The following is a 26,419-nucleotide window of genomic DNA, read 5'->3' as shown; positions in this document are numbered from 1 at the left end:
TGTCTGAGAGGTACCATTAGCGCACTCCTCCTAAGAAAATGTGACCCAGAGAGGTGCAGTTACTCACCCAAGGCCACACTCAACTAAATGGCAGAGCTGGCATCCTTCCAAGTCACTGAGCTCTCTTTGATGAGTTTAGAGGGACACCGTGCTAAAGAGATGGGAGACTGAAGAGGGAGGGAGGAGAGAAAGGAGATGAGTTGGGAGGGGGTTGTCCGCCACGCAGAAAAATCTCTACAAAGCCTAGAGGTCTCTCAGGATACCCACAGGCTCAAACCCATGGTATAGTGCTCTCCAAGCTCAGGCACTGCTGGAATTAGGTAACTTTACTGGTCTCTTTGTCCCTCATTTGACATATGGACACGATTCCTTACACTTGGAAGCAGTGCCGTGAGGATTAAATGAGTAAACCAGAAGAGAGCTTTGAACAGCGTCTAGTCCAAGGCAAATGAACAACTAACATTGATTCTCCTCCGGATTAGTATCAGTCCACACTCCCAGGTTGGTGAGACCTGCTTACATAGTTTCTCTCCAGATGCCTATGAGGGTAGTCCAAGCTGGCACGGTAACACTTACCTCTAGACACAGAGAGGAAGTGCAGCCAAGGAAGGGCAGCCAGCAGCTGCCGAGGCAGCTGTCCCACTGTCCCCAGAGTGGGCAGCAGCAGGGCTCACCGCCTTCATGTGGAAGGACCCCGGACACTCTCCTTCCTGATTAAAGAGAGAACAGAGCTGTGAGGATGTGGATGCTGCATCCCAGGGAGCCCCCAGTCACCCCGCGTCCTGGTGAAACCTGATACTCTCTAAGACCTGGACTTCCGGAGGAGGGCGGGGCTGTCCATTTCATCCTTGTTACTGCTGATGAGCCTATTCCTCCTGCCAAGATGTGGAGGCCATCCCGCCTGATTCCCCTCGAGGTTGCGGCACATCACTGAGGGCATGCTCTCTATATGGCCGGCAACACTCTTGTCCCTGGCTCCCCGAGGCCAAACTTCTCCGCTGTCCTACTCACCAGCGCACCTCTCCCTCCTAGCACCTCACTGCGCTTCAGGTGCTCGGTGCACAGACATTTCTCGATAATTCTGACTAAACACACGAATTCTCAGTTTGCTCTTTTAACCATGCTAGGTTGCACAGTTCAGTGGCATTGGCCACGGCTCCGCCTCCATTGCCGAGCGTTATAAGATTGCATTTCTCCCACAATGAATCTAGTAGCCATTAAGCAGTAACCCCTCTCTCTGCTCCAGTAACCATATAGTTATTTAGTTGTTGGCACCTCTGTTTATCTGTTTCTGATCTTTCATGTAAATAGAATGGAGCATAATATTGATGGCTCTTTGGGTCTGGACCCTTTTACTTAGTATGTTTTTCTAAGATCTTCTGTACTATGTCATGTATGAGTACTTCGAACCCTTATCTGATTTCATAGTATTCTATTGTGTGCATATACCGTGTTTTGCTTATCCAGATACTGAAGATAAATCAGGGTTGTTTTGATCTTTTAGCTTACGCTAACAGTATCCAATAAATATTCATATGAAGGTTTTTTGTTTGAATTCTTGACAACCTGGGGTGAGAGTCCAGGAGTAGAATCAATGGGTCCCATGTTAATTCTGCTTGCCTTTGAAGACTACTCACATTGTCCCCTAATTGCTATTCATGTCTTGTTCCTTTGTTAATTTTTGAGGATTACAATTTTTCTGCATCCTTTTCAGAATTAAAAAAAAACATTATGACCATACCAATGGGTGGTCATATCATATGAGGTGGTATGCTGTGCTTCTGGTGGTATTACCAGTTCCCTAATGACTTTAATGCCAAAGGTCTTTTCATGTGCTCTTTGGCATTTGCAAGTGTCTTAGTTAAGGTTTTACTACTGTGAACAGACACCATGACCAAGGCAAGTCTTATAAGGACATATATTTGGGGCTGACTTTTGGTTTCAGAGGTTCAGTCCATTATCATCAAGGTGGGAAGCATTGGTAGTGTCCATGCAGGCATGGTGCAGGCAGAGCTGAGAGTTCTACATCTTCATCTGAAAGCTGCTAGTGGAAGACTGACTTCCAGGCCCTAGCATGAGGGTCTTTAGCCCACGCCTACAATGACACACCTACTCCAACAAGGCCACACCTCCTAATAGTGCCACTCCCTAGGCCAAGCATCTGCACCACCACAGCAGGTCTAGGGAAATCACTTTTTAATACCTTTGCACATTTGTAACTTGATCTGTGTTGTCACTTTGTTGGTGCAATGTAAGAGTTCTTTTTAAAGGTCCAACTAGTCTAGACTTTTACTTCAGATCCGATTTGTTGCTGTGAGTCTCCGAGTTAACCACTGCCCTTTGCAAAGGAAAGCTTCTTTGAGGGCTGAGAGAGGCGCTATCTCGTGGCTGTAATTACAAACAGCTAAAGGCACTTTGAAGACATGTCCACTTAGTGAAACAGTAGTTACAGGGTCTGTGACCTCCCCATCCGTGAGCTCTTTTCTTTTTTTTCTTTTTTTTTCTTTTTTCTTTTTTTTTGGAGCTGGGGACCAAACTCTGGGCCTTGTGCTTGCTAAGCAAGCGCTCTACCACTGAGCTAATGCTTGCTAAGCAAGCGCTCTACCACTGAGCTAAATCCCCAACACCCGTGAGCTCTTTTCGAATGCTTCTTTGCTTGTTCCTGAGTTTGTAATTTAATTACAACACTCTCCCCTCCCATCCTCACTCTAAACCCTCTCACATACCCCTCTCACCTTCAGACCCATAGACCATAGATTAAGACCCACTCAACGAGAGGGATGTCACGCCTGGTGTCAGAAATCTAGATATCTACTCAGAACTAATGGAGTCATGGTAATTGGAGGAGAATCTACCACCTCTGGTTTACTAAGCCAGCATAATCCCTAAAAAACTATAAACACATATGTGTTTGTATATGCATATATATCCCTAAATATAACCCATCTAGTTCCATATTATGTTACTGGTATGTATGTTTTTAGAGCTGACCATTTGGCACTAGACAACCAATCGGTGTGCTCTTTCCTGGGAGGGCTGTCTCTCCTACTCCCAGTTTTCCTCAGCTGTCTGTGTTTTTGTTTGTTTCTGTAGGATTGAGGCCCTGTGGGGTTTTCCCTGCCGGCTTAGTCGTGTTTGCTCATGTCGACCCTGTTCAGCTCACATTGCAGCAGCAGTGTTGGTGGGATGTTACGTGTGTAGCTTCTAATATTAGTCGGAGATGACATCTCACGGTAGACTCTCTGATCCTCTGACTCTCACAGCCTTACTGCTCCCTCTTTTGCAATGGTTCCTGAGCCTTGGCTGCTGGAGTGTTGTGCAGTTGTAGCCATTAGCACTGAGCTCCAGAACTCTGCATTCTGAATGGTTGCGGTTTTTCTCTAACGGTCTCAGTCTGCTGCAAAGAGAAATCTCCTTGCTGAGAAGTGAAGACGACACTTAGCTCTGGGTATAAGGACAAGTGTTTATAGATTGTTTTTAGGGATTATGCTGTTTTAGGAAACAAGTGGTTGTAGATTTTCCTCAAAAACCATGAATTCATTAGTACTGAGTGTTGTGTTTTATAAAAAGAAAGAGAAGGCCAGGGATATGTTTGGTAGAGGTACAGTATGGTGTGGGTCCGTGCTAAGGAGGAGGAGAAGGAGGAGGAGAAGGAGGAGGAGAAGGAGGAGGAGGAGGAAGAGGAGGAGGAGGAGGAGGAAGAGGAGGAAGAAGAGGAGGAGGAGGAGGAAGAAGAGGAGGAAGAGGAGGAAGAAGAGGAGGAGGAGGAAGAGGAGGAAGAGGAGGAAGAAGAGGAGGAGGAGGAGGAGAAGGAGGAGGAGGAAGAGGAGGAGGAGGAGGAGGAGGAGAGGAATAGAGGAGTTGAGGCCAGCCATGAGAGAGAGGGGAGGGGAATGGGGAGAGAAAGGACAGGGGGGAAGAGGGTAAGAGAGCAAGAGAGCAAGAGAGAGAGGAGGGAGCAAGCGACCCCTTTTATAGTGAGTCAGGCATATCTGGCCATTGCCAGGTAACTGGGGGCAGAACCTGGAAGGAATGCTAACACTGAGTAGGTATCTAGGTTTCAGATACCAGGTATAGCATTCCTCTTGTTGAGCAGGTCTTAATCCAATTGGAGATGTTGGTGGCTGCCAAGGTATGTGTGCCACTACTGCACCCTTAAGGTTGTTGAGCTATGCTGGACATCGATGTGCTTTATAGACGCTATAGCTGGGTAGGTCGAACTGTTGGCTTCCTCCCTCCTTTGGAAACTTGCATGTGCTTTCTGGTACCACAGAAGCTAGTCCTCGGGGAGAGAACATTCAGGTACTTTCCAGCTCAGGAGCCTCTGGACCCTGCGTCTGAAGTATGTGGTGTCTTCAGCGATAGGGTACCTTTTACCTCTAGGGAGTAACTAAGGGTAACATCGGGAGGTTGTGTATTTGAGGACATACAACTCTTAGACAGCATTTGCACACAACTCAAAAGAGGGCTTCTCATGTCTGGTACTGAGGGTTTTGTTAGATGTTCTTTGGCTCTGGAAGGGTCCGTTGTCAGCCCAGAGGACAGAAGTTGACCCAAACTGTAGTATATTTATAAAACTGAATTATGTGCATTGTAGGGCCTGTGTGTGTGTGTGTGTGTGTGTGTGTGTGTGTGTGTGTGTGTGTATGTATGTATGTGTGTATTTGTGTGTGTGTGTGAATAGTTAACACTATGATTCCTTGTGGCCTTTTCTGACAATGTAGTTATTTCACCTCCCTTCCTCCCCACTTCTGTGTCTCCCTCCTCCCTTCTCTGAGGGTCCTCCATTTCCCATTTTGCCTATCAGGTCATTTGTCCCCTGCCATTTCCTCTCCTCCCACCTCCTTCTGCATTTACCTTCCTCCCCTTCCCCATGTCCTTGATCAGATTACGTGTACCCTAATATTCTCTTCTCTATTTCTTCCCAATTCCCTGAACCTGGCAATGGTCCCATTTTACTATCCTGGTTTCTGACTAGATTAACAGGATCAGGCATGAAGCAGGCCTCAAATCTAAACAGAAACAGTCTTGCAATCCCAGTAGGAGTCATCTCAGGATCACGCCAGCAGGTGGGGTATCTTGCTGGGATTATCATTGCTGTAGAATGCAGGGTCACCACTGGGTCAGACCATTGGTGATTTCTCTCCCCCAGCAGCCTGTAGAGAGAGCACCCTTGGGCACTATGAGAGTCAGTCAATAGGGAGGAAGCTTCCAGCTCAGTTCTCAACTGTCTTCTTTGTGTTCTGCAACCGAAGCATGTGGTGGGTTCCTCAACAGGGTCTTATTATCCAGCTCTGTGAGCAAGCTGGCAGTAGCCTGTATTATTCGCAGGGAGGGAGTGCTCTGGTCATTATCTCATAGACATGTATTCCATGCTCGGCACTGGGGTTTGTGCTTAGTAACCTATCAATTCTGGGAGCCATTATCCATCCTTGTAGGGTGAGTCTGTACAAACTCCTTTATATATATATTATATATATATGTGTGTGTGTGTGTGTGTGTGTGTGTGTGTGTGTGTATGTGTGTATGTGTTAAATTATCTTACAAAGTAGTGGGTTTGCATGTGTCCATTTCATGCATCCTTAGTTTTATTGACCCTCCCCTTCAGGTTTTCTTCTTCTCCATCTCTGAACTAACCTTTCCACCCACAACTTCTCCATCTGTCTGCTTTACTATTACTTATTTTCTATTGTCTTACTGCCCTTAAGGCCATTCCTTCCCTCTTTTGGGACAGTTCTAGCTGTCTGATTTCTACAAACACTCCGACGTAGGCACGTAAACATAAGGATTCAAAACTAGGGTCCGCATGTAAGAGTCAAATGTGGGGTATCTGTACATCTGAGCCTGGATACCTCACCCTGTATAATTTGACAGCTCCAACCATGTCCCCTAAAAATTGCATCATTTCACTTTCTTGATTGTGGCCTTGGGTGCACGAAGGTTTTTAAATGACCTCTTTCTCTTAATCTCTCTCTCTGTGATGGTTTATATAAGCTCTGCCCAGGGAGTGGAAGGATTAGAAGGGGTGGCCTTGTTGGAGTAGGTGTGTCACTGTGGGTATGGACTTTGACACACTAGTCCTAGCTGTCTGAAAGTCAGTATTTGGCTAGCAGCCTTCAGATGAAGATGTAGCTCTCTCAGCTCCTCCTGCACCATGCCTGCCTGGATGCTGCCATGTTCCCGCCTTGATGATAATGGACTGAACCTCTGAACCTGTGAGCCAGCCCCAATTAAATGTCTTTATAAGACTTGCCTTGGTCATGGCGTCTGTTCACAGCAGTAAAACCCTAACGAAGACAATCTTTTTCATTTTGTTTTATTTTGTTTGTTTGTTTGTTTGTTTTTGTTAAGTCAGGGTTTCTCTGTGCAGCTCCTGGAGCTCACTATGTAGACCAGGCTGGCCTTAAAATTACAGAGATCTGCCTGCCTCTGCTTCCAGACTACTGGGATTAAAGACATGTACCACCACCACCTGGCTAGCTTTCTACCTATTTTTATATAACAGATGTTTTTGTTATATTTCTTAGTTGGGTTTGTGACGGAACACCATGACCAAGGCAACTTATAAAAGAAAGCATTTAATTGGGAACTTGCTTACAGTTTCAGAAGGTGAGTCCAAGAGCATCATGGCCATAGGTAGGCATTCATGATGCTAGAGCAGTAGCTAAGAGCTTAACCCCAACCCACGCACAGCAAGCAAGTAGACAGAGTGAGTGAGACTGGGCCTGGGGTAGCCTTTTGAGCCCTCAAAGCCCACCCTCAGTGACACACCTCCTCCAACTAGGCCACACCTCCTAATCCTTCCTAAACAGTCTACCAACTGGAGATCAAACAAACATTTAAATATGTGAGCCTGTGGGGCCATTCTCATTCAAGCCAACACGTTATGTATTTAAGAAACCATGGCGAACTCAGGGCTTGAAAAAAAAGTAAAGCTGCGATTTCTTCTGAGAGTTTTATAAACATTATGATCTTGATATGTTTTGAGTTAACTTTTGAAGGTATAAGATAAACACCTGTTGCAGTCAGAATATGAAATGCCCTCCACAGACTTACTTCCTGCAAACGTGGTCATCAACTGTTGGTGCTAAATTTAGAGGGCGGGGCCTAGGTGGAGGGCCTTGGGGACTATTGTTTATGTGTGGCACCTCCCTCCTCTCTCTCTCTCTCTCTCTCTCTCTCTCTCTCTCTCTCTCTCTCTCTCTCTCTCTCTCTTTCTCTCTCACCTCGCTTCATGGACTCTGCCACATCTTTCCATGGCCATGAAGCTCTGCCTCATACATAGACCCAGGTGCAAGAGAGCCAAAGGCAGGGAGGGAGACTTCTGAAACTGTCAGTCAAAACGAAGCTGCCTGTGCAAAGTATGTGTCACAGATAGAGAGGTCTGACTCATGCGGTAACTGATTTCCATCTTCTGGGTGAAGCTATTCTATCAACTATTGACTATAAGACGCCGATAAATTTTGCGAATGCTTTCTCTTCAATAGTTAGTGTGATCATGTAACCTGTTTCCTTTATGCTATTGGTAAAAGTATATTTCTTTTACTGTTTTGGATAGTGAACAGTTCTTGCATTCTCAGTGAGATTCCATGGTGTCTTTCAATAAGGTTGCTAGATTCTGTTTGCTAATCTCTTGTGTCTACATTCACAAGGGATACTGCTCTTATAAATTTCTTGTATTAAGCCAAGACTACCCATAATACCTGGCGAAGTATTTCCTCCTTTCTTTTGTGGAAGAGTTTAAAAAGAATAAATATTGATTTCTTCTATCTTAGAGAATTCATGTTGAAGTAATACGACATTGTGCTTTTCTTCTTTGGAGTGTGTGTATGCACAATGTCTCTGTGTGTTTTCTATGTACATATTAACATGAGATTTTACACACACACACACACAAGCACGTGTGTGTGTGTGTGTGTGTGTGTGTGTGTGTGTGTGTGTGTGTGGTGGGCAAAGGTCAGATGTCTTCTTCAATTCCTCCTCACCTTACTGGTTTGGAGATCCGTCCTCTCTCTGAGCCTGGAGCTCCTGACTGGCCAATGAACTCAGGGCTCTGTCTGTCTCTACTTCCTCCCGTGGGCCTCCGGATGCACAGCAGCAGACTTGACTCTTTTATGTGGAAGCTAGAGATCCAAGCTTAGGTCCTCATGCTTGCCCCTTAAGCACTTTACTAACCGAGCTATCTCCCTTTTGGGTGTTTTGTTTTTTGTTTTTTGTTTTTGATAACTGAATTTGTGTTTTTTCATGAGTCAGTGTTGGTAGTTTGTTTCAAGGAATATGTCCATTTCATCTAGGTCACCTCATTTTTTGGTGTACAAGTGTTGAAAACCCCTTCTCTTGTGAAAGTTTCATTTTTGATTGCGCTCACTGTAAGGGGCAGTAGGGGAGGCAGTAGCTAGAGGACCGTCTGCTTCCAATCTCTTTCCTTTCTGAATTGTTGGCAACAGTGTCCTCACTCTGACTCTGGTAACGTGAAGCCTGTATTCGTTTTTACTCTACCTGCCTACCTGTTTATCTCTTCCACAGAACATATTCTGGCTCTGCTCCTTTGACGCGTCTCCCCTCTAGTCTGCCTCTCATTGCTTTAATTTGTGTTGTTTTCTTCCTTTTGTCTTCGGGTCTCATTTGCCTTTCTTCCATCAGTTGTTAAAAATTAGAAATATAGGTAATTTGAGGTCTCTCTTGTGCTTCCAGGCAGACATCTATAGCCATGAAATGTTCCAATTACGCCTCTGTGGTATTCACGAGCTTTTGGTAGACTGTGTTCGCATTTTAACCTGTCTGAAAAGATTTCCCAATTTTTCTTGTGAGTTTGTTAGCCATTTTATTTTGCTTTGCTTTTGACCCTCATTTGTGTGTGTGTATGTGTGCATGCATGTGTGTGCATGCATGTGTGTGCATGCATGTGTGTGCGTGTATGTGTGTGTGTATGTGTGTGTATGTGTATGTGTGTGTGTGTGTGTGTGTGTGTGTGTGTGTGTGTGTGTGGTGTTTCAGCTTTGATTCTGATATTTCTGTTATTTCTCTGTGGTCACAGAAGATGCTATTCATAATCTTAGTCATTTTAACTGCCAGAGATTTGCTGTGCGGCCCAGCTTGTGACCTCTGCTGCAGCGTCCCTGCACACTGAGAGGAGGGACTCTGCTGCTCTAAAGAGCAGCGTCTTACAGATGTTGTCCAGGTCCAGTTGTTTGTGGTATTGGCCAATTTCTGTTTCCTTTTTGACTTTGTGCCTTGATAGTCAGTTAATGAGCTCTTCAACTACTGTTGTAGAACTGCCTATCTCTTTAATTGGGTCAACGTTTGTTAATATAGTTCACTGCTCCATGTTTGTAACTACACCTCATCCTCTCTTTCTCTCTTCTCTCCTCTCTCTCTCTCTCTCTCTCTCTCTCTCTCTCTCTCTCTCATCAGACCTATTTGAGTACCTAAAGCTAGTCTCTCTAAACAACATGTAGTTGGATTGGGATTTTTAAAAATTATTTCCTATAATCCCTTTTTAAAAATAAAAATTATATATGTGTGTGTGCATGCATGTATATGTATGTGTGTATGTTGTCTGTGCATGTCTGTGTGTATGCATGTATGAATGTGTGTGCATGTATGTAGTGTCTGTATGTGTATGCATGTGTGCATGTGTGTGAATGTATGTATGTGTCTGTATGTGTATGCATGTGTGTATGTATGTATGAGTATGCATGTATATGTATGCATGCATGTATGTGTGTATGTGTATGCATGTATGTATGAGTATGCATGTGTGTATGTGTGTGTCTGTATGTGTATGCATGTGTGTATGTGTATGCATGTGTGTATGTATGTGTGTGTATGTGTATGTATGTGTCTTTGTGTGTGTACACTTGTGTGTATACTTATGAGTACGTGGGTTTGTGCATCTGGGTGCAGAGCCCTCAGAGGACAAAAGAGGGAGTTGGGTCCCCTGCAGCTAGAGTCACAGGCATGTGAACCTCCCTAAGTAGGTGCTCAGAACTGATGGGTGCAAAAGTGATTCATGCTCTTAACTGCTGGCCTGCTTTCCCATCTCAGCAACCTCTGCCTTTTGACAGGAGGTTAATCTCCGTGTACATTCTAAAGTAGATATTGAGGAGAGATTTTCTCTTTTCATGTGGCTGTTGGCTTTGTGCATATTTTGCATCTCTGTTTTCGTTGCTCCTCAGTTTTCCATTACAACTTTGTTTGCACGTGATTAGTTTTCCCTCTGTTATCCATGATGACCATGGGGTCATCACTTCACGGTCGCACATGGACATCTTCGTTCTCAGTTTTCGTTTGTCCCTCTTTCACACTTGTCTGTGTCTATTTCCTTTTAAAATCTGTTTTCCCTTTGTAAATATTTTCAAGGTTATTCAATTTTTAAAATTATTTCGAAGTGGTAATATGTTAACCCACTCTGAACTCCCGGCTGGCGGCGCACTTCTTGTGTAAGACTGGATACGTCCCACTCACAGAGACACAGATGGAGATCAATGCAATATGCAAGAGGTTTAATGATCCAGTGCACTGGGGTGGCTCTGTAATCTGGACAGAGGCGACCCCCGGTAACAAAAGCACATACCTTTATACACGCACGTTGACCCCCTTTCATTCGTCAATGGTGAGATATCTTTGGCACGTGGATGCGGGACTGCTAAGCGCCCTTCCCTTTTCGAGGTTAGCTCATTCACAAGGATGGAGGACTGCTAAGGGTGGTTAGTTCATTTCCTGGAACAGGGTGTTATCCTAAATTTTTTGGACAGGGTGTTAAAGTCCCAGTCACCTGGTGTTTCCCTAAGGCAGCCTTTGTCCTTAAAGTTTGACTCTTACACTTGCTTCCGCTCTGGGTTCATGAAAGACACGCACGCACACATAGCCTTATTTTTAATATTCCTTAAGCAGCTCAACAGCTGGGCGACTCCCTAACTCCACGTGGCTAACCCAATGCCCCTCCAATATTCCTTCCTGAGTTAATACATGCTAAATCTGTGTTTCATTTTTGCTGTCCCGGACCCCGCTGGGCAGCCCTCCTGGGGCCGCTTTCCCCCTGTATGGACACATCTCTCCCTCCAGCACCTTTCCTGAGGTCTGTCTCCCACGCCCATACCATGGCAGAATCCCCTTTTCCTCCCCCTCTTCCTTTTTCCTCAGTTCCTTCCTGGGAATCCTAAAAGTCCCGCCTCTGTCTCCCTGCCCAACCATTGACAGCCCGTAACTTTATTGGAGAGTCAAAAAACAACTGGGGGCAGGCTTCCTTTAGTCCTAAGTGCAGCAGGATTTTGGGTAAACATAATTAGCTTGAGAACACAAGTTGCTGCATTAATTACTTTAATTTTTACATGTATAAATATTTCACTTGGATGCCACATGCGAAAAGTGCCTAGAGGCCAGAAGAAGGTGTCAGATCTCACTGGGATTAGGGTTACAGATGGTTGAGTTGTCGTGGGGTAGCTGGGAGTCAAACTGGAGCGCTCTGGAAGATCAGTCAGTGTTTTGAACAGCCTCTAAAGCTGTATTGTTAGTGGTTATTGGTTAACTTGGTCTTTACAACTAATTACATTTATTTATTTATTTTTTTAGTCGGAGTTAAAATTAACTGTTCTCATAAAATATATGATGCTATGTTCCTTCCCGGCCTTATATCACCCTTTCTGCGACACCACAATCATCTTTATGTTCTGTTTGCTATCATAGATATTTTTATTATTTTTATTTTATATATTTATAACATTTCATCGTTATTTTAGACATTTATCTCAGTCATTAATTCATTGAGACTATGACTGTTAGCTATATTTTATACTATATGTATATTATATCAGATGCATAATATATTATATATTATATTATTAGACTGTGATATTCATTATGGTTTCAGTTTTCTTAATTAGTTTTTGTTCATTTCTTAATTTTCTCTTCCTTTTTGAAGGAAAATCTTATGAGCTATAGAATGCTCCATTTCTAGATTTTTTTTTTCCTTTTCATGGTTTCTAAAGGAGACCCCATGTCATTGTCTCATTAAAGCCCTTTGTATGGTTGTTTAACATTCTTCATCTTTATTTATAATAATTGGATTTAACCATGTCTCAGGTGTGCACGGCTGTGAGTTTAGCTACTTTCATTTCACTGCGTCTCCTGCTATGGAGACTTGAGTCTTTCATTGCAGTTGAATGGATCTGACTATTATTTTCTTCAAATTGTTTCTGCCCATTTTTCTCATTCCTCTCACTCTGGGGCTCCCATTATGGGAATATGGGTGCATTTGGCAGTATGCAGATCTCTGATCTATTCATTTTTGTTTGCCGTTTTGTCCCTGTGCATCTTGGTCTGGCTTGATCTCAGCTGTCCTATTTTCAAGGCCACCTATTTTCTCTTCCACATTCTCAATTCTGCCCTTAAAGTTGTTGGTAAGTTTTTTTTGTTGTTGTTTGTTTGTCTTTTGTTTTTCTTTTTCATATTTACTATTGTTGCCTCTGTTCAGAGTTTCTATTTGATTCTGTTGTATACTTACTTTGAGGTAAGTTCTCACTGTGAAACCACGCTGGCCTCCCTCAAAACCCATGATCCTCCTGCTTCAGCCTCCGAGTACTGGGACTGTAGCTGCATACTGCCACACCCAGCTCCATTTTTTTTTTTTTTTATGATTTCTATGTCATCAGTGATATTCTTTACTTTGGAGTCATCATTCTCATTTCCTTTGCTTTCTGTCCTAGTTTCCTTTAGTTCTTTAAATACACGTAAGACAGTTGATGTAACCCCTCATCTCCTAAGTCCAGCATTTGTCCTTTCTCTTGCCCAATTTTCTCCTAATTTATCCCTCCCCATGAGCTGGCTGTACTTCCTTCTTAACATACTCATACTTTTGAATCGGAAAGTAGATACTTCAAATATTATCAGGATGTAATAGCTGTGGTAGACACTCTCCGTGTTGACCTGCGGATATTGCTTGACATGGTGGTAATATTTAGATGGTTAGGAACTTTATAGAAATATGTCTGTTTATTTGTTGCGTGTAGGTAGTCACTGGAGACTCTAAGTGCCGGAGTCGAAAGAAAGGGAATGAGTCTGGTCTTTGCAGCTGGCTCTGTGTGCTGGCCTGCCTTCAGGGCTTACCCAGGCCCCTGCAGCTCTGCTCAGCCTGACTTCCTGCCTGCAAGGCTCTTCAGATTCTGTCAGAGCTGAGAATTCAGCCATTCCTTACATCTCCTCCCCTCCCCCCTCCCCCACCAGCCCCATTACCTCCCCTCCCCCCTCCCAAATATGCCTAACATTCATGCACAGCATTTTAAATTCCTTGGTGTAGGGGAGTGTCTTTCCAAATCACTATTCTTGGAAGTATTTCAGCCCTAATCCTGAATTCCCAGGGTTTGGGAAAGATATTTTGTTTTGTTCTTGACTGTGGGTGGGGGGTGGGGTGGGGGAGTGGTAGTGGCTTTTTTTTTTTTTTTTAATGATTTTGAGATTGGCCACTGTAGAGTTGCTTCTGTGAGTGAGCGTTCTGAGCTACAGAGGTGACAGCAAGCAGGGAACACACACACACACACACACACACACACACACACACACACAACTTTACTACTGAGCTCAACATCCAAACCTTAGGATTCAGGATACATTCCTGAATACTAAGGACTCATCCATGAATCCTACAACCTTTAGGAAGCAGCATGACTGAAGCCTGAGGGTTTGCTTTGGGTGACTCTAGATTGGTTGTAGTGGCGTAGGAAACAGATAAGATGTTCTGTATTACTTCCTCCTGGTGTGACGCAATGCCTGATCTAACAGTTTGAGAGGAGGAGAAGGGTTTATTTTGGCTCACGGTTTCAAACGAATCTCTGGCCGTCATTGAATGGAAGGCATGGCAGAGTGGCTCTGTCTCGAGGTGGGAGCTTCTGGTGGTGACTTGTCATGTCTGGATGGACCAGGAAGCAACGTCTGGAATTAGAGAAGAGTGTCATCAAAGGCCCATCCCTAGCCATCTGTTTCCACCATCCAGGCCCAACATCCATGAAGGCTGACAACCTTCATAGTGGTGTCACAGTCTAGCTTTCTAACTGGGCTTTCTAACCGTAAACCCATGAAGGGCAGTTCAGATTCAATCTGTCATACTTGTTAGACAAAGATGACCAGGTGGAGTCATGGAGCACCCTTCATGTTGGGATTTTGTTGCTGAGATGGCGTAGACAGGGAACACGAGGCATCCCAGTTTGGTGGGTTAGAGTATGGAAAGTGGGTGAATTTCCTGGCATTTCTTGTTGTTGGGGCCTAGGTAAAATATTAAGGCCTCGATGGAATGTTAGAGCCTAGGTAAAATGTTAGGGCCTGGTAACTGTTACCTGGCTAGCCTGCCAGTACAAGGCAACTTTCTCATATGTTTCTGCTGTTACTAGGAACATTTCTGATGCCAAGACTGATTACATGTTCTCTTATGTTCTGTGTCCTTGGAAACCAATCAAGACAGAAGTCAGTAGAACTTCTTTATAGTTACCCACAATAAGCTTGGACCAAAACCAATCACCCAGCAGCACTTTCTGCACTTATATATAAGCTTTTATGGTATAAGCTGTCCCTGGGATGGGCCCTAATAGAAGAGAGATACCTACTCAAATGTAAGAAACTATTTGGAATAAGACTTCCATTTTGAGTAGTGGTCAAGTAAAGTTTAAGTTCCCAAGATCTCCTTAGGAACTGACATCCTACTTGGTAGAAGGAAACATGTACATGTGTAATTGATATCCTCCTTGGCAAGTTAAGGGCTGAATGTTGGATAAGTCCCATCCTGGTAGACAGGTTAAGACGGAATGTTAGACAAGGCAAGTCCCCTGCCACAATTGTATATACCAACCAATGGAAAAATGTGCAACAAAAACATGTTTCTAAGGAAATCCCCTATCACTAAATCCTGATTGGTGAGATAACTTGGCACAGATCTTTGTGTATTTTGGGCTTAAAAACCCTGCAGGATTTTAACTTGGGGTCATGGTTCATTTCTCAAATCTGCACCATGGCCCTGGCCAACCAGTCTTGGGACATATGCTCAATAAACCATCCCTGTCTGACTGAGATCGGTGTTAGTGTGGTTTGTGAGGCAGTTCCTGGATCCCAACATCATCTTGATGACTTTGGCCAGAATGTCTTCATTTCTATTGCTGGGTTCACAGCCCCTTCCTCACATGACTTGCTGTGAGCCGAGAAGGGAAAGATGCACACCTCATGCCTGGAGTACATCAAAAGGCTAAATGTGTGCATGGTACAAATAGCCTCTTGGCCATCCAGGCTACAGTGCAGGACCTGTGCTGGAAGAGGTTTTTTAAGTGGCTCTGTATCAAGGACTGAAGTAGGCATCTAGCTTCTGCACTGGCCTTCTGTAGCCCATCTGGGTTTCATGCATGTGAGAGAGACTCAAAGCAGAGGCAGCAGTACGAGAGAATGATCACGGTACCTAGAGGTCTCCCTGACTGTGTCCATGTTCTATTTCACAGCCATCTACAACTTCCAAGGCAGCGGAGCCCAGCACCTCACTCTACAGATTGGCGATGTGGTTCGAATACAGGAGACCTGTGGAGGTGAGTCGGTATTGCGTAGGCACCCCTCAGATGTTGGACCCCTCAGATGTAAGAACCCAAGGCACTTACAGTGCTCTCTCTAAACACACACTTGAGTGACCTGTTTGAGCGCATCTTGCTAATTGAGGACAGTCAGCCCTCTGTTCCCATGGGATCTACATTCCTGGGGGCGTTCAACTAACTAAAGACAGACAATAATACATCAGCAATATGTATATTTAGCTTCTGTCATTACTCCATAAGCAATGCAACACCGTTGTTCTTTTTTATTACTTTATTTACATTTCAAATGTTGTCCCCCTTCTCAGTCTCCCCTCTTCAACCCGCATCCCATCCCCCCTCGCCTTTGCCTCTGAGAGGGTGCTCCCTCACCCACCCACCCACTCCTGCCTCACTCCTCTAGCATCCCTCTTCACTGGTGCAACAAGCCTCCACAGGACCAAGGGCCTCCCCTCCCATTGATGCCAGATAAGGCTATCCTCTGCTACATCTGTAGTGAAAGCCATGGACACACCCGTGTATACTCTTTGGTTGGTGGTTCAGTCTCTGGGAGTTCTGGGATGGTCCAATTAGTTGATATTGTTGTTCTTCCTATGGGGTTGCATATCCCTTCAGAGCCTTCAGCCTTTCCCTCACTCTTCCATTGGGGTCCCTGGGCTCAGTCCAACGGTTGGCTATGTGTATCTGCATCTGTCTTAGGTGCTGGTAGAGTCTCTCAGAGGACAGCCATGTCTCTGCAAGTATGTCTTGACATCAGAAAGAGTGTTGGGATTTGGGGTCTGTGGATGGGATGAATCCCAAGGAGGGGTGGTCTCTGGATGGCCTTTCCTTCAGTCTCTGATCCATTTTTTTTGACCCTGTGTTTCCTTTAGACAGGAACAATTCTGGTTTAAAAATTTTGAGATGGGTCAGTGGCCCCTTCCCTTAACTGGAGGCCATGCCTCTCTACTGAAGGTGGTTTCTTCAGGTTCTGTCTCCCCTCTGTTGGGTATTTCAGCTAATATAATCCCCATTGGGTCCTCAGAGCCTCCCTGGCATCTGGGACTTTCTAGTGGCTCCCCCTGTTCTCTGCCTTCCAATGCTACATATTTCTTCTCCTGGACCTCTGGACTTCTCTCCTGCCTTTTCCCATACCTGAACCTGTACCCTTCCTTTCCCCCCCTCTTCCCCTCTCCCACTGAGGATCCTTCTTCCCACTACCTCCCATGATTATTTTATTCCACCTTTTAAGTGGGACTGAAGCATCCACACTTTGTTTTTCCTTCCTGTTAAGCTTCATATGGTCTCTGAGTTGTAGTGTAGGTATTCTGAACTTAATATCCACTTATCAGTGAGTACATACCATATGTGTCCTTTTGGTCTGGGTTACCTCACTTAGGATGATATTTTCTACTTCCATCCATTTGCCTGAAAAATTCATGGACTCGTCATTTTTAACAGCTGAATAGTACTCCATTGTGTAAATGTACCACATTTTCTGTGTCCATTCTTCCATTGAGGGTCATCTGGGTTGTTTCCAGCTTCTGGCTATTTAAATAAGGCTGCTATGAACATAATAGAGCACATGCCCTTGTTATAGGTTGGAGCATCTTTTAGTATTTGCACAGTAATGGTATAGCTGAGTCTTTAGGTAGAACTATTTCCAATTTTTTGAGGAACCATCAGATTGATTTCCAAAATGATTGTACCAGCTTGAAATCCCACCAACCAGGAGGAGTGCTCCTCTTTCTCCACACCCTTGCCAACATCCGCTGTTTTATCTTCGATACTCTGATTGGTGTGAGGTGGAATCTCAGGGTTGTTTTGATTTGCATTTCCCTGATGACTAAAGATATTGAACACTTCTTTAGGTGCTTTTTGGCCATTCAAGATTCCTCAGTTGAGAATTCTCTGTTTAGCTCTGTAACCCATTTTTAAAATGGATTATTAGGTTTTTTGGTGGTTAGCTTCTTGAGTTCTTTATATATTTTTGGATATTAGCCCTCTATCAGATGTGGGGTTGGTGAAGATTTTTTTTCCTAATCTGTGGGTTGCCAATTCGTCCTATTGACTATTTATTTTGCCTTACAGAAGCTTTTCAGTTTCATGAGGTCCCATTTATCAATTGTTGATCTTAGAGCATGAGCCATCGGAAATCTGTCTAGGAAATTTTCCCCTGTGCCAATGAGTTCAAGGCTCTTTCCCACTTTCTCTTCTAGCCTATTCAGTGGATTTGGTTTTATGTTGATGCCCTTGATCCACTTGGACTTGAGCTTTATGTAAGGTGATAAATATGGATCTATTTTCATTTTTCTACATACAGACTGCCTATTGGGCCAGCACCATTTATTGAAAATACTTTCTTTTTTCCATTGTATGTTTTTGACTTGTTGAAGGTCAAGTGTCTATAAGTGTGTGAGCTTATTTCTGGGTCTTCAATTCTATTCCATTGGTTGACCTGTCTGTCTCTGTACCAATACCATGTGATCTTTTTTTTTTTAAATCATTATTGCTCTGTAATACAGCTTGAGGTCAGGGATGGTGATTCCCCCAGAAGTTCTTTTATCATTAAGAATTATTTTCGCTATCCTGGTTTTTTGTTTTTCCGTAAGACATTGAGAATTGCTCTTTTCATGTCTGTGAAGAAATGTGTTAGAATCTTGATGGGCATTGTGTTGAATCTATAAATTGCTTTTGGTAGGATGGCCATTTTTACTATGTTAATCCTACCAATCCATGAGCATGGGAAATCTTTCCATCTTCTGAGGTCTTCTTCAATTTCTTTTTACAGGGATTTGAAGTTCTTATTATACAGATATTTCACTTGCTTCATAAGAGTTACACCAAGATATTTTATACTATTTGTGACTATTTGAATGGTGTTGTTTCCCTAATTTCTTCCTCAGCTTGTTTATCATTTGTATAAAAGAAGGCTACTGATTTCTTTGAGTTAATTCTATACATCCAGCCACTTTGCTGAATTTGTTTATCAGCTGTAGAAGTTCTCTGGTAGATTTTTTTGGGGGTCTCTTATACTATCATATCACCTGCAAATAGTGATACCTTGACTTCTTCTTTTCCAATTTGTATCCCCTTGATCTCCTTTTGTTGTCTTATTGCTCTAGCTAGAACTTTGAGTACTATATTGAATAGATACCGAGAGAGTGGCCAGTCTTGTCTTGTCCCTGAGTTTAGTGGGATTACTTCAAGTATCTCTCCATTTGATTTGACTTTCGGCTGATATTTTGCTGTGTATTGCTTTTATTATGTTTAGGTAAGGGCCTTGAATTCCTGATCTCTCTAATACTTTTAACATGAAGGGGTATTATATTTTGTCAAATGCCTTTTCAGCATCTAATGAGATGAACATGTGATTTTTTTGAGTTTGTTTATATAGTGGATTACATTAATGGATTCTCGTATATTGAACTATCCCTGCATCCCTGAGATCGTCTACTTGATTGTGGTGAATGATGGTTTTAATGTGTTCTTGGATTCATTTTGCAAGAACTTTATTGAGTAATTTTATATCTATATTCATTAGTAAAATTGGTCTGAGTGTTTTCTTTCTTTTTTGAGTCTTTGTGTGGTTTAGGTATCAGAGTAACTATGGCTTCATAGAATGAATTAGGTAGTATTTGTTCTGTTTCTATTGTATGGAATAGTTTGAGGAATGTTAGTGTTAGCTCTTCTTTGAAGGTCTGGTAGAATTCTGGACCTAGGCTTTTTTTTGTTGTTGTTGTTGGGAGGTTTTTAATGATGTCTTCTATTCCTTAGGTGATATGGGACTGTTTGCTGTCTTATTGTTCTAGCTAGCACTTCCAGTACTATACTGAATAGATATGGGGAGAGTGGGCATCCTTGTCTTGTCCTCAATTTTAGTGGGATTGCTTCAAGTAACTTTCCACTTAATTTGATATTGGCTGTTGGTTTGCAGTAAATGGATTTAACACACACACACACACACACACACACACACACACACACACACACACACACACAATTTCACTACAAAAGACTATACTTCTTCTCAACACCTCATGGTACGTTATCCAACATTGACCGTATAATAGATTACAAAACATGAGGGGGTGTTGTATTTTGTCAAATGCATTTTCTGCATATAAGGAGATGATTATGTGATTTTTCTTTGAGTTTGTTTATATGGTGGATTACATTAATGGATTTTCATATTTGAACCAACCTCGCATCCCTGGGATGAAGCCTACTTGATCATGGTGAATGATGGTTTTGATGTGTTCTCAGACTTGGTTTGCAAGAATTTTATTGAGTATTTTTGCATAGATATTAATAAGCAAGATTGGTCTGAAGTTCTAGTTTTTGGCAGGGTCCTTGTGTGTTTTAGGGATCAGAGTAATTGTGGTTTCATAGAATGAATTAGGTAGTGTTCCTTTGGTTTTTTTTTTTTTTTTTTTACTATGGAATAGTTTGAGGAATATTGGTATCAAGTCTTCTTTGAAGGTCTGGTAAAATTCTGAACTAAATCTATCTGGCCCTGGTTTTTTTTTTTTTTTTTTTTTGGTTGGGGTTAATGACTTCTATTTTCTTTTTTTTTGGTTCTTTTTTTTTTTTGGGTTCTTTTTTTTTTCGGAGCTGGGGACCGAACCCAGGGCCTTGCGCTTCCTAGGCAAGCGCTCTACCACTGAGCTAAATCCCCAACCCCTGACTTCTATTTTCTTATGGGATATGAGCCTGTTTCGAAAGTTTACCTGCTCTTGGTTTAACTTTGGTGTGTGGTTTCTGTCTAGAAAACTATCCATTTCATTAAGATTTCCTAGTTTTGTTGAATATAGGCTTGTAGTAGGATCTGATGATTTTTTTTGAATTTCCTTTGCTTCTGTTGTTATGTCTCCCTTTTCATTTCTGATTTTGTTAATTCGGATACTGGCTGCTTCTGGGCCCTTTGATTAGTTTGGCTAGAGGTTTATCATCTCATTGATTCGCTCAAAGAATCAGCTTTTGGCTTTGCTGACTCTTTGTATTGTTCTCTTTGTTTCTATTTGGTTGTGGTCAGCCCTAAGTTTGTCTATTTCCTGCCATCTACTCCTCTTGGGTGAGTTTGCTTCTTTCTGTTCTAGAGCTTTCAGGTGTTTCGTTAAGTTGCTAGTATAAGATCTCTCCAGTTTCTTTACCAGTGCACTTACTGCTATGAATTTTCCTCTTAGCACTGCTTTCATTGTGTCCCATAAGTTTGGGTATGATGTGTCAACATTTTCATTAAATTCCAGGAAGTCCTCAATTTCTTCCCTGACCAAATTATCATTGAGTAGAGAGTTTCGACATGTATGTGAGTTTTCTCTTGCTTTTGATGTTATTGAAGACCAGCTTTAGGTCATGGTGGGCTGACAGATGCATGGAATTATCTCAATCTTCTTGTATTGGTTGAGGGTTGTTTTGTGACCAATTATATGGTCAGTTTTGGAGAAGGTACCATGAGGTGCTGAAAAGGTGTATTCTTTTGTTTTAGGGTGAAATGTTCAGCTATTTGTTGAATCCATTTGGTTCATAACCTCTATTAGTTTCACTGTGTCTCTGTTTAGTTTCTGTTTCAATGACCTGTCCATTGTTGAGAGTGGTGTGTTAAAGTCTCCTACTATTATTGTGTGAGGATCAGTGTGTGTTTTGAGCTTTACTAAAGCTTCTTTTATGAATGTGAGTCCCCTTGCATTTGGGGTGTAGATGTTCAGAATTGAGAGATTTCATCTGGTGGATGTTTCCTTTATGAAGTGTCCTTCCCATCTCGTTTGATAACTTTGGCTGAAAGTTTATTTTATTTGATGTTAGAATGGCAATTCCCACTTATTTCTTGGAACCATTTGCTTGGAAAACTTTCTAGTTTTTCCTCTGAGGAAGTGTCTGTCTTTGTCAATGAGGTGTGTTTCCTGAATGAGCAAAATGCTGGATCCTGTTTGTATGTCCAGTCTGTTAGCTTATGTCTTATTAGGTAATTGAGTCCACTGATTTTGAGAGGTATTAAAGACATATGATTGTTACTTCCTGTTATGTTTGTTGTTGGAGGTGGAGGGGTGTGTGTGTGTGTGTGTGTGTGTATGTGTGTGTGTGTGTGTGTGTGTGTGATTCTCTGCTGTATGATGATTACTTTCTTGGTTCTTTTTTTTTTTCCATTTGGTGTAGATATTCTCCTTGTGTTGGAGTTTTCTTTCTAGAATCCTCTGTAGGGCTGGATTAGTAGTTATATATTGTTTAAAATTTGGTTTTATCATGGAATATTTTGGTTTTTTCTTCAAAAGATTGAAAGTTTTGCTGGGTATAGTATTCTGGACTGGCATTTGTGTTCTCTTAGGGTCTGCATGAACTCTGTTCAGGATCTTTTAGCTTTTAGATTATCTGTTGAGAAATCTTATGTAAATTCTGATAAGTCTGCCTTTATATGTTACTTGCTTTATGATGATTCATTTCTTATTTTTTTCCAATTTGGTGTAGATATTCTCCTTGTGTTGGAGTTTACTTTCTAGAATCTTTTTCCCTAATAGCTTTTAATAATCTTTCTATGTTTTGTGCATTTAATGTTTTGATTATTATGTGATGGAAGAATTTTCTTTTCTGATCCAATGTATTTGGCGTTCTATGGGCTTCTTGTACTTTTATGGCCATCTTTTCTTTTAGGATGGGAAAGTTTTCTTCTACGATTTTGTTGAAAATGTTTTCTGGCCCTTTGAGCTGGGAGTCTTCACTCTTTTCTATTTCTATTATTCTTAGGTTTGGTCTTTTCATTGTGTCCTGGATTTCCTGGATGTTTGGGCTAGGAGTTTTTTTTATGCTTTGATTTTCTTTGACTGTTATATCAATACCTTCTGTGGTATCTTCTATGACTGAGATTCTCTCTTCCGTCTCTTGTATTCTGTTGGAATGCTTGCATGTGTAGCTCCTGACCTCTTTTCTAGGTTTTTCATTTCCAGGGTTGCCTCTATTTGTGATTTCTTTATTGTATCTACTTGCATTTTTAGGTCTTAGACTGATTTGTTCAATTCCTTCACCTGCTTGATTGTGTTTTCCCATATTTTGTTTTTTTGGGAGGGGGGTGTTATTAGTTTCCTCTTTAAGGGCCTCTACCTATTTAACTATGTTTTCCTGTATTTCTTTAAGTGAGTTATTTAAATCCTCCTTAAATGTCTCTATTACCTCCATGAGATTGGATTTTTAGGTCAGCATCGTACTTTTCAGGTGTATTGAAGTATCCATGGCTTGCTTTGATGGGAGAGCTGGGTTCTTATGGTGTCAAAATATATTGGTTTCTGTTGCTTATGATCTTGCACTTGCCTCTCACAATCTGGTTGTCTCTGGTGTTAGCTGGCTTGGGTGTCTCTGTGTGGAGCCTGCCTCTTGTATCCTTGTGTAACAGCAGATCTCTTGGGTGATCTATGGCCCTAGCTGTAGCGGATCTCCTGGAAGCCCTGCAGACTGTTGCCCAAGCTACAGCCAATATCCTGCAGACTACACAGTATTAAGCGAGAAGGGAAACAGGATGATCTACCCCCAAGCAGGTACAGACAGGAAGGGAGAAGGTGTTTGGGCTTTGAAGGTAGGAGTCCTGTGTCCACTGGGCACCGGGGCAGGGGGGCGTGTAGGTCCCACCTGAAGTGATTATTTGGGCAGCTATCCTACCTGTTGTCCTGACTGTAGCAGATCTCCTGGAAGCCTTGTGGACTGTACAATGTTGAGAGGCCAATCTGTCCTCAAGTAGGAGCAGACCAGAAGGGCAACACTATTATTATTTACATGACATTGCCACATGTCAGGAATTTGAAGTGCATAGAAATGATTTAAAATATGTGAGGCTTTCCATGTGGTCTATATAGATACGACACCATTTTATATAAGAGGCTTGAGCATCTGTGAGCTTTGGTGTCTGCAGGCAATCCTGGAGCCAATCTCTCCAGTATTCTGAGGAATGACTGTAATTAGAGTTTACTGAACAAAAAAGTGCTTTATTATTTTAGGAATGTTAGTTTAATAACGAAGGCCTAACCAGCTGATTTGATGGTTGCTATGCTCTGCCTTTGCCACAGTCAGGGGACCATGGGGCTCTGGGCCTGTGGATCTTTCTAGATGTAGTTTTTTTTATTAATCTGTACACTATTGTAAAGAAAAATAAGCATCATCAAGATTCAGGAGGGTGCTATAAATTATCCTCCTGACTCCAAGAACGAAGCTGTGCGGCACAGTCGGGTTATATAAACGCAGCTCCCAGTGGAGCAGGGGCTCAAGCTGGGATGTATGCTGGGTAAAGTGGCTGCCTTTTCCTCTCACAAAGCCACCCGGTCATGAAACCAAGTGTATATTGATGGTGATAGTGGTGGTGAGAGGGGGGCTTCTTAACATTTTCTCAAAGACTAATAGCCTTAAACTCATGAGACAGGCAACTGAAAATTAACATCATCTATGTTCCACTTGATATTATGGGCAGATCTAGTGTATAATGACTTAATGAATTTGTTAATGTGCAAGTGATGATCAGCAGACTCTACCATCCTGCATAGCCAAGCAGAACTCCCAAAGTTTTCTCCTGCCAAGCTAGCCTGTGACTCCTCCTATAAAGGACACAGAGTATGCTTCCTGTGACTAAGGAGGAAGAGGAGATTGGCCTGAGAATGCAGGCCCTGTTCTAGTCCTCAGAGAACCCATCAGACGAGGCCCTAGAAAGTGGTACAGGGAGGTAGGAGTCAGATGTGCTTGTGGGGTAGGCATTTGTTGGGACACAGCAGCCAAGAACCTTCTTGTCCTTTCCACAGATCAGACACTGCTCATCATCCCAGAGAGCACAGAGACCTACTTCATTCTCACAGCAGCTCACTGGATAGTTTGTTGCTCAGTAAGTTACAGGAGGCTTCCCAAGCAGTGGAGCCCTAGCTCTCTCCAGATTTGTGCAGAGGTGTTTGTGCCTGTATGAAACACACACACACACACACACACACACACACACACACACACACACACAGAGGCATGGCACAGGCCACAGGCAAAGGCATACGCACATGCACACACACACACACACACACACACAAAAACATGACATTCATACAAACACCTATAACTTCCTAACAAAGACACCCACATGAATGAATACACAGCTATTCATAAACAGAGCCCCCACATGAACACACACAAATTTGTATACAAGTATGCATACCTACAAACAGATGCAGACCAAGAGAAAACGAGAATGAAAGCCATTTCTTTGAGGAGGGTAATTTAGTATTTCATATTTCAAAGCAACTTTTAAAGGAGTCCCTACAGAGGAACGAGACCTGTTGGAATGTGTTGTGTGCTTTGGAGGTATTCTTTTCTGGGTTGCATCTTATGGTGCACTGTTCAGTACCCAGGGTGGCTAAGAAGTGCCCCAGCCTTGGCCTTTGAAGCTTTTTGAAGACAGAGAGGATGAGCTTAGTTCAGGGAGTGGGTGGCTGAGGGAATGTTTTCCTATATAGAGCCAGGCCTGTTATTCTAAATTTACCACCCCTTCCCAGGTACAGCCCTGTGTTTTACATGTCTAATTCTAGCCATGGCAGAAAACTTTTTTTTTACTTATCATCTTCTCATCAGTTTTATTTATTTATTGTAACATATCTACTTACAACAGGAAAAATATTTCTAAACGCTCCTAAGAGGTTAATAATGCTTGACTTTTGAGTGGTTAGAATCTGAGTGGTGATCATTTTGAACTTCGTGTGTTCCATTGTTTTTGTTCTATTGTTCTATTGGTTCCTCACCTGAGGAGTTATGATCACACAGCTCCCGGGCTTGTTATCTGATAAAAAAGGGGAGAACAGAGAAACAGTGTTGTACCATGTTTGACTCAAGAACATCTTTTTGTGTTCCTTCCCCTCAGCCAGTAGAGCTTGGAGGAGACCAGTATGTGTTCATACCCGTGCACTATGACCCCTGGTCACTTGGCAGCTGGATCTTTAGTGTCTAGAATGGATGAGATTAGCCCCCTCTTTGCTCCACATTATGTTTTAAGTAGGATTTGTCTGCTTTGAAGTCACATGAGGGTCCACTCTTTGAGTGTTATGCTGACCGCATTATGAGGGAGGAAACTTAACTGTGATACAATCAGGTAATGCCTTTGGCAAGCAAAGTCATTAGGGTGGAGGCTCCATGAATGAATTCTGGAAGCTTTATGGAGAGTGAAAGACGACACAGATATAGAGGAATTTAGAGGCTGATATGTTCCAAGGGGACCCTCTCCGGAGACTGCAATGTATTTTGGGACCTTGAGTTTCTAGAATCATGAGCTGTAAATAGCTGTGCACTAAGTACTCTAAGCATGAATGGTGCAAACACGATTCTGATTGGGGGCTTTAGATAAGAGTGGGTTTTGGTATAAAGATAACATGTTATGGTACAAACTCATATACTTCAGAAAGGCTGACATCTCTCCAACTATTCAGTGACACTCAAATATTCCAGTCTCATGTCCAGTATGATGTGCACCTCCCTCCCTTTCCCCAGTTTAAATAATGGTAGCATAGAGTATCCTCTTTCTTTCTATCTATCATCTTTCTATCATCTGGTATTACAAAGCAATGTGATATAGCATTGCTTTCTACAGAGTATCCCACCACACCGTTCTGAGAGCCAGTTTTCTCACCTGGAAACATCTGCAGCTCTTCAGAGCTGTCAGATGCCCTTGTCTGCAGGACTGTGTGGGCCCCAAGGAGCTCTGGGTAGGTGGTGAAGGCTTGAATCTACCACATGTAGAGTGGGGCACACCAGAGCCCACAGCACCTTCTGTTCTAAGGACCCTGTCAAAGGTGATCATGACCCAAACAATAGGGACATTATGAGCTCTTCACAGGGGACCTTTTAAAGTACCACTTTGTCTGGAAGCTTCCTTT

The 26,419-nt window shown here is 42.7% G+C and overlaps 1 protein-coding gene and 1 long non-coding RNA gene across 6 annotated transcripts in view; one reads left to right on the top strand and one right to left on the bottom strand.

Moving 5' to 3' along the window:
- Positions 1-26,419, top strand: part of Dock2 (dedicator of cytokinesis 2) — a 418,958-nt gene that overhangs the window by 13,616 nt on the left and 378,923 nt on the right. For all 5 annotated transcript variants that reach the window (NM_001419946.1, XM_087572859.1, XM_087572857.1 and 2 more), the window contains 1 exon segment: positions 15,477-15,560. In NM_001419946.1, the coding sequence (NP_001406875.1) occupies positions 15,477-15,560 (84 nt within the window).
- Positions 68-26,285, bottom strand: LOC120095065 (uncharacterized). Its single transcript, XR_015631518.1, has 5 exons — positions 26,173-26,285; positions 25,292-25,329; positions 13,814-13,929; positions 577-710; positions 68-167 (listed from the first exon to the last, which is right to left on the bottom strand). It is a non-coding gene; the product is annotated as an uncharacterized LOC120095065 (long non-coding RNA).

This window comes from Rattus norvegicus, chromosome 10, assembly GCF_021556685.1.
Source record: "Rattus norvegicus strain SHRSP/BbbUtx chromosome 10, alternate assembly SHRSP_T2T, whole genome shotgun sequence".
In the NCBI taxonomy this organism is placed as follows: domain Eukaryota; kingdom Metazoa; phylum Chordata; class Mammalia; order Rodentia; family Muridae; genus Rattus; species Rattus norvegicus.
Note: the sequence above shows the minus strand (reverse complement) of the source record. Positions and strands in the feature narration are given on the sequence as shown.